Here is a 9,183-nt window from a genome sequence, read left to right as displayed (position 1 = left end):
TTTTAATAGTATCTCTAGTTGGTACCTAGGAAAAGAAAGACTTTCCCAATAGCTTCGATTCAATCGAAGATATGAGTATCATCAGGAAAGTAACTAGTGCAAGTTTTCAAGTATTTTTCTTTTACTTATGAAGTTAAGTATCAATCAAAATAATCTATTATAAAAGAAAAAGCACAAGCGAACTTTCCGATCGATTTGACACTTCAGGGATAAGTCGTCGTTGAGTAATCTTTCGTGTAATTATGTATCTCTACTAAGAAATTCCAGTAGCTTATTCAACGTTCATTACAAGATAAACATTCTAGTATACGTAACCACCATTGGCATCGGTGGGTTGCACATATTCTTGTTTGTTGCTTGTGGCAGAAGAAACAATACATCCAGCACACGCGGTGGAGGGCTTGTATGCTTGTTTGCTCGGTTGCACGACGGCGGGTTTGAACGGCTTGACCGTGATGGTTTCAACCTTCAGCGCTGGATTGTCAACTGTAACCGAGTCGCTGCTGATCGAAGAGGGCACGCTAACCGGGGCGGGTTGCTGAGGTAGGAACGGAACTGAGGGTAAAGACGGAAAAGAGGGCGGTACGAAAGGCAGACTGGGTAACTCGAAGTTCTCGAACGGATTCTGGAAGCCTTCCAGAGGACTTGAGAAAGTCGGTAGGTTTGACAGCACGTTTTGGAACGTCAACTGGGAATTGTCAAAGAAGGTCTGTACTGGATTAGCCTTGGTATCCACCGTCACGTGATGAGCAATTGGATGAACAATTGGATGAGCAACTGGATGAGCAACTGCATGAGCAACTGGATGAGCAACTGGCACACTGGTTTTTACGTAATGGTGAACGGGGTACGGTACCGGACGGGGTATTTCCACGGGGTACGGACGATCTACGGTGACCTGAACAGGCTGGGGCACGCGAACGTAGTAGGGTTTAGGAATCTCGACGGTGTGCGGGATTGCAACGGGAACAGGGACGTGCTTGGTCACCGGTACTTGATACGGGTGAGGTACTTGCACTTGCAGATGGTGATCCACGGTTTTCAGGGGTATGTTGTTGTACGAAGAGTACGAGGCATAGCTGGGGAAAGTGTTGATAGAGGAAAATAAGGAGGACACGCCTGAAACAGAAAAAATATTACATTTTTAAATACATTTAATTCATCTTTTATGTGTAGAATTTTATTTATATAATTATTTTTTCCTCTAAGGCTATATAATATAAAAAAATGATCTGTCAATTCTTTATCTATAATTTTTTGAAAACGCAAATCTTTACGGCAATAAATTAATTATTGCCGATTAAATTAATAGTAAACAAAATAATTATAATTAAACAAAATAAAACTGATAAATAAATTACCGATTAAATATATTTAATACTTATTTATCTATTTTTAAACATTAAAAAAACTTTTTACTTTGGTTTCTCCTAAATTACGTAAATCTGTATCTTTCACACTAGATACAAAAAAATGTAGAATTTAAAAAACCGAATTTAAAGAAATATAGGTTTCTTTTTAATCGAAAATAAAGTGAATAAACACTGAGGTTAAAGAAACTGTATCCAATTATATAACATAATAAATATTCATATGTTAAGCATAACGTCTTTGCATACATTTTTGATGAAAGGCGAGCAAATCATTTAGACCGTGACAAGTGTTTTCACATATCATCTCAACATTAGTCGAGCGTTAAAATATTTCTACGTGACTCTCGTATTTGACCTCGAATGGCAAATGTTTGGACCGTTATGAAAACTCAAAATATCTTTCAAATATCTTATGTAACTTGGTGTAAACGGTATTCACGTTTTTACAAGTCTAATGTAAATTTAGAAGAACAGCCGTAAATTCTCAACGGGTGCGGCACAACTGAAGGAGATCGTAAATTCTTGGTAGATCAATGCTCACCTTGGGTCTCAGTGGGCAAATGAGAAGTCGTCACCTTCACTTGCGGAAGGGAGACAGTTTGCGAAGCGGTTTCCACGTGCTTGTGAACACCCGTTGGGTGCTCTGGAATTGCGGTTTTCTGCACATGCACAATGTCGAATTTCGGATGTTCCTGGATGGTCGTCTATGGAGAATTCGATATTTATACATGTATTTAAAAATTGTATGACAAAAATGTAGAATACTAATAATAAATACATATATTAAGAATGAGCGCAATGAAAGCATAAAATTTAAATTTTGCTACGATGCCAAAAAATCAGAATTCAGCATCAAATTAAAAAGATATTTAAGATTAAAGTAAAAATAAATAAGCTGCAAGATAGAAGATAACAGATGCACAACTAACACATAAATTAAGATTTCAAGCAAATTAATTTATAAATTTCTGTCAAGTTATGATTGTGAAGAAACGAGATGATCGATATACTATACGTACCTTTATAGCAGCAGAGTTTTTGTCATCAACGGATCCAAGAAGATTGGTAAAAATCTATATAGAAAAGCAAATTCTAGTTAATACTACGATTCATTAAGTCATAAATTTTCATGTATACTATACCTTTAATAACGAATTTTAATGACTTTACTGTAAGGAGAATAAATAATTTTATAACTCTTTTACCCTTCTATCAGTATGATATTTATATAAATCCAACACGATTGAACAATTCTGGTGAGCTTTTAGTTACCTGAGTAGTATCGGGTATTCCGTAGGAGGTAGCTGGCACGAGGACGGAAGGAGTTTTGTCAGCATCACTGGTTGCGAAGAAATCAGTTCCCAAAGGCTTGCCGGGTACGTGGCTAGGTGGTCCATAGGTTTGCTGAGGTTGTACCTGGAATGAATGGTCCTCTGTGTCGTCTGGAACCGTGTAAGAACCTACGTAGCCGCCGGCGGCTTTCAAGATTTGTACCTCATTTTCGTTCCCGTGATGATGATCGTGCTCGGTTCCGTAACGTGGATCGCCCGGTAGGATGTCCCTCTTTTGCTTATCAGTTGGCACTGCTAGAGCTGCCGCGAAGCAAACCTGAAAATATAACGTTTGGCATATATAAGTAAAACATAATAATATAATTATACAGTTTAGAAAGTATATAATACAGTATTTTATTGTCTTCATATGTGTTACATATATTTATCAAATATACTATATATTAATGAAATAGAAGATAAAGTCTTTTTAGAGGTGTTTCTTAATTGTTTACATTATTTATATTACTCTCGTTGACAAGCTGACGGAATTCTTTTCATTTATCGTTTTGCAGTTTGTTATGCAATTTTAAATCGGCTTCGGCAATTAAATTTAAATATTATGAAATTGATACGAGATTCACGCATTTTAATAAATGCAAAAGTATCTGACTTCCACGTGTCGTCTACGACATTTCGCGCAATAAAATGAAATTTTTTGTATCTCTTGAAAGATCACAAAATGCAAATGTGATACAATTGACAATTTACGGTAGAAGTAGGTCATAATTTATTTAATACATAATTAACAATTTCTTATTTAAAAAAATGTTACATAATATATTTATTTTCTTTAACATAAATTTTTTAAATTATAATATTATAATACATTATTTAAAAGAAATTTACTGTTTGCCATTCTTTAATATATATAAATATTATTATATTATAACTTTATGCTTTTGTTTTTATGTTCTACACTAAACTGACTTACTAATCTCAATTTAGGAAACCAAATTGCAAACAGATTTCTCCTAAATTGTATTTAACTTTTTAATAAAATATTGTAGAGGGAGGAAGCCCCAGAGAAAATTGCAAATTGAAAATAATGAAAATGCCGCAAAATCGTTTCGTGAAACTTGGTACCTATAATCACAATTTTGGAGATAAGAAGACAACGGAAGTGAGGCAGTCTCTTACCACAATCGTGAACAGGAGAAGCTTCATGTTAGCCGTATGATGTCAGGGCGATGAGTTGAACATCTGCCTGGAGACATTTCGATCTTTTATACTTCGGAGTCTTCCTCCCCCCAAGACGATCTTCCTCCACATGTCGCAATCCGGTGGCATTGGCAGAACTAGATTTTTTAATTTACTCCACCAACTTCTCTCGCACACTCGCTCGCTCAATATTCTTTGACACTGTTCTCCGAATTTTTGAATAAAAGGCTAATGCGAACATTTTAGCGACGGTTGCTCTCGCCGTTATCTTTTGTCAACCAGTCTCTGAGAAAGGCGCACATCTTTCAACAAGCATTCGGTTAAAACCAACTTCATGAAAATGATCGCGCTAATTTATGCAAATCGATATATGTCAGTTCCACACTCCGCGGATTTTTACAGTCCATTGATCTTTCGAGTTTTCTTATTTTTTCTTCTTTTTCTCTTTCTCTCGAGATACGATTCAAATCACAGTCGCATATCTCCAAATACGAGACATTATCACTGAAAGAAACATGGAAGGCTTTTAAGGATGAAGAGCGAATGAGCGAATTTTCGTAAGGCTTAATGGATCGCATTGCATTGATCAAATCGATTTCTGCATCAACCTTTAATTACAGTACTGATGTATTTTTCTTGTTGGCTGATTGAATGTTAAACCACTCTCTCAATTATTTTGATATATTATGTATGACTAAGTGATGATTAGCTTACTTCGTTATAAAACATGAAGATAAATCGATGTGATTAATCATTTCTTAAATAATCGGGCTTTGTGTCATTCTCATGTATTCTTGAAAAAATTATTCTATTTATATTAAAAAATAATAACAATGTTAAAAGAACGACAGAAAGTTAAAAGTTTGGAAAAGGGAATAGAATAAAATAAAGCATTTATAATATGAAATATTTCAGAGTAGATTTTAAATTAATAAAATTTAAACAAAAAAAAGATAAACTTTTATTTAATAAATTAATTCTGAAATTATTAACACAGAGTAAATTTCCATAATAAATTTAACATTATAATTAAAAGTGCAAGTGTTTTGTATAATATAACTGTAACATGTAAGTTAAAAAACTGTGACATGTAAGTTAAAAAATAGAACAAGAGAAATAAATGATAAGTGAATAAATATTTCATAGTTCAAATATACTTTTTTATTTTCATACATACACACACACACAAATAGTAAGTAAAATATTATTTAAAGAATAAATATTTTACAAAAAATAATGATTTTATTCAATTTTCTAAAAATACATGTATGTTCAAACAACATATATAATTCGAACATTTGCCTATTCATTTATTATATTTTAATATAATTTTATGATTGCCTTTTAAATGCGTTAAGCTTTATTAACTATTTTTTTATATAAAATTGTAATTAAAGAATATTATTAAAAATATGTAAATTATTTAAACATTAAATTAAGAAGTATCCGAAACATTATGCTCATGCATTAATTATAAAGTATAGTTCCTTGACCATTTTATTATAGATGACTTGACATTTTCGTTGAAAAAGTATCGATTGCAAATCAATCAAAGAATTTATTATAAAAAGCATTTTTTCTGATTTTGAGACACACTTTATGAATTATAGTATTATAAAGTATAATAGGTAACTAAAAATTATATTCTGAATAGATTGACTAATAAATAATTATAAAAATATATAATTATATATATGCACATAATGTAAAATTTTTATACTTTTTTTAATATATTTTAAAAACAGCAGAATATTAAACAGCGATTATTACATATATACACACACATATATATATATGGTATAATAGTAATAATTATTCATAATTATAAAAATCTACTATTTTTTGGAAAAAGATAAAAAGGTTTATAAATGTGGAACCCTATTAATGACACTCTGCTTTTTTTAAACAAAAATTTGAAACAAAAGTTATAAAGTCCAAATACCGTCGAGAAAACAAAGCTGTTGCTTATAAATTGGCAATTTGATAACGATGCATTAGAAAATTCTTTTGTAAAACATATATGAAGTCACTAACCATATCGGTACACACAAATATGTATATGTATAAAATGAATATAGATAACTTTTTACATAAAATTTTGAAATTGTATATTTTAAACATATTTTTTCTCTCTATAAATTCGTCGATATCGCATATCTATTTTTAATTAACTCGGAAATAAATAAACATCTACTTTTGTAATAAAAACTCTTTGTAATCTTTAATAATTATGTATTTTTTAAATAATAAGAAATTTTATTTATTTTTTAGAAAAAACAATTTACTATTTTTTAAATTAAAGATTAATGTATTTAAAAACATTCAATTATGGAAAATATTTTGTTAATTAATAAATTAAAAATTAAAAGTTCAAATAACTGTTTACATTATTTATAACTGCTCATATACCTTTTTATTTTTCTTTCGTCTCTCAACTTACAAGTAAAGGAAAACGTATGAGAAGAACTTGATGTAAAAAGATTAAATAGTATATGACTGACATGTTCAGAGGAAATGCGTTCAAAAGATGTCAAACAAAATCAATACACTCAGCTTTCAGATGCAGTTTGCATAAACTGACCCGAAAGCTAATTGATATGCTCTGGTGGTCTCTTTCTCGATTGAAAGGAGATGATAAAATGATAAAAACGTTGAAATTTGCTATGGTCGGTGACACCTTAATCTTCTCCTTTAATCTTCTTCGATCATCTTTAATCATTCTTAATACGAAAACATAAAAGTAAAAAGCATATAAATGAATAAATAAATAAATAAGTGTGCGTGTGCGCGTGTGTGTGTGTGTAGTTTATTTTATACCATTTTAAATTCGGAATGGAAAAATTTATAATGTGTTTTGTTTGAAAAGTTGTTTAAATTAATATGAAAATAACTAAGTGTTATATAAAGTCTTCTATAATTCTTAATTATCTAATATTAATTTGCTATTTAATACAATTATATAAAAAAAAATGAAATAATCATTAAATTTTCGAATTTTGCAAGAAATAGTTTATGTGGATCGTCTTTAATAAAATTTGCAAAGATAAGAATAGTCTTCGGAAAGATTTTGTAATCGAGATGCACCCTTGAGAAGGTAGAAATTCGACACACGCTAATAAATTGACCGCTGAGAGATTGGGCATTTTTATAATGAATAATCGCATTAATTCAAGGCTTCGGGATATTTTTTCTCGATTCTTTCTCGTGCTAAGGATAGTTCTGACATAAATTGGATAGCATAATATTGTTTAATTTATTAATCTACCAACAAGTTAGCTTTCTTTATATGAGCATTCTCTTACGACAATTTGTGATACTATTATATAGTTTTCATTAAAAAGAAAACACGACAATATGATATTTTAAGATATTATTAGCATAACATTAAGATTTGATTTACCATCAAATGTCCAAATGAAGATCAAGAGATCTATAAATAAAATAGCAAAGAGATATTTATAACACATATAATTTACGGAAAAAATAATAGGAAAACAAAAAATAAGGCGACAATGGATTAAAAATCTACATATTTTCGTAATACGTATGTACATAAATTAAACCTACTCGGTGGTCACTTCGCACAGGCGAGGACAGATCTTGTAGAATCGATCGGCCGAGTTACATCTTTTTTACGATCGTAGCGATAAAGTTAACTGTGCAACCTTGGTGGCAACTCATCTCTGCCGAAACTTGTGATATTTTGATCGCATCCGGTCAGACTCGTTTATTAAAAAAGGAACAGTTTGAAAAAAATATTACAGTAGTTTTGTATTCCCAATTAATTAATCTCAACTCTTCGAGAAGAGTTGCACAATTGAAGAGAGGTTAAACTTTTCAGACTGTTTGAAATTGAAATTTTTAAAAAGGTAGTTCGTGCAATATCCATAGTTTAAGAAATGGAAGTGGACAATTTCGTAAGAACAGAGTAAGTGAAATTTAAAAAGAAAAATTTAATAACTTAATAATTATTAATCAATTAATATATGTAAATAAAAACATAATAATTTTATAACAAAAAATAATGACATAAGTAAAATTATAATAAATACTTTCTAAATCTCTAAATCATTGGCTGCGTTCAGGATAAAAAACTGCTTTGCAACTGTTGTAAAATTCTTTAATATGATTCGTCTTGCCCTTAATTCCTCACTGAATCCAAATGTATAAACATATTGAAGAATTTTACAACAATTGCAAAGCTGCTGAATGCAGCCTAATTACTGATTATCCAGTGGCACATTTAGGACTGCAGATGTTAGTGATTATCTTCTAATTAAGATTTAGAGATTAGTATAATAAATAAAATTAATGCAAAATTTGCATTAAAAAAATAAAAACATTTGAATTACTATACCACTAAATCAGTGCAGTGAATATATATTTCAATTTAAATTGTTACACAATTCGTTACATCAAATCAAGATGTCGCTCAGACGTGTGAAAGTATTAAGAAGAATATGTAAATCAAGACAGCGCTCTCAGACACACGCGGTCAAACCGGCATAAATGGCATAATGCATAATGGAAGTAAAAAAAGAACTGGATTATGTAAGAGGGGCACTTAACGGACTTTGACAACGGGATTTGTTGAAAAGACGACATAAGGCGATTATTTTTTAAAAGATGATATAATACACGATATAAGAACATGTTACAGAATTGTTGCAGATTTTTTATGAATAAAATTTGAATTTTTATTCCAATTATTTTTTGCGGTGCTCTTGTTTACGCGCGTTAGTGAATAATATACGTAGAATATGTTTACAAGATACTACTAGCGAGAATTCATGAAATTCTGAGCATATTCTTTTGTTATTTTTGTTTGTATTCTGACAAGAGCTTGATTGATCGTATTGAAATTAAGAACAATTTAAAAAAATTATTTTAGTTGCTTCTGTACGCATAAGTTAATAATATAATGATAATAGTTTTATGTATAAATATAATAGATAAAGTGATTAACATGGGCTTTTCTTGTTTAAAAAAAATGTTAAATAATTATGTAGTATCTGTTATTTTATAATCTCTGCTTATATTTATTGTCAAGAAATTGAGAATATATTATAAGACAGGATATCTGCACATAATGAATTTTATTATTTTAGAAATTGTTGAAAATGTTGTCTGAAAATACATGTATATGTTTTCATAGGTATATAAAAAAAAATCATTCTCAAACGTTTTCGACTTATTTTTTTTTATGTAGAGTCACGGCTTCTTTCTCTGTTGTATCATATTTTTCAAGAATATTCTGTATATTTAATTTGTAATTTAATTTTTATAATCTAGACATTTTTACTTTCTATATATGGTAT

The 9,183-nt window shown here is 30.1% G+C and overlaps 1 protein-coding gene across 1 annotated transcript; it reads right to left on the bottom strand.

The window, feature by feature from the left end:
* LOC108774844 (anti-sigma-I factor RsgI2) lies at nt 1–3,894 on the bottom strand. The gene is made up of 6 exons (XM_018541052.1): nt 3,845–3,894; nt 2,868–2,981; nt 2,646–2,789; nt 2,393–2,446; nt 1,915–2,077; nt 1–1,119 (listed from the first exon to the last, which is right to left on the bottom strand). Exons 1-6 carry the CDS (start codon nt 3,869–3,871, stop codon nt 302–304), a joined length of 1,320 nt encoding a protein of 439 aa, XP_018396554.1. The 5' UTR covers nt 3,872–3,894; the 3' UTR covers nt 1–301.
* Nucleotides 3,895–9,183: the final 5,289 nt, after the last annotated feature.

The sequence above is a fragment of the Cyphomyrmex costatus genome, unplaced genomic scaffold (genome assembly GCF_001594065.2).
Source record: "Cyphomyrmex costatus isolate MS0001 unplaced genomic scaffold, Ccosl1.0 scaffold275, whole genome shotgun sequence".
NCBI lineage: Eukaryota > Metazoa > Arthropoda > Insecta > Hymenoptera > Formicidae > Cyphomyrmex > Cyphomyrmex costatus.
This window is presented reverse-complemented; position numbering and strand designations above follow the sequence as displayed.

What these genes read in the sequence shown, in the direction of transcription:
- LOC108774844 (XM_018541052.1), bottom strand. Translation starts at nt 3,871, where the DNA reads ATGAAGCTTCTCCTGTTCACGATTGTG. An exon ending in TTCTCCTGTTCACGATTGTG is followed by an intron (nt 2,982 to 3,844) that starts GTAAGAGACTGC and finishes TTATATTTTCAG; the next exon opens with GTTTGCTTCGCGGCAGCTCT. An exon ending in GAATACCCGATACTACTCAG is followed by an intron (nt 2,447 to 2,645) that starts GTAACTAAAAGC and finishes TTTTCTATATAG; the next exon opens with ATTTTTACCAATCTTCTTGG.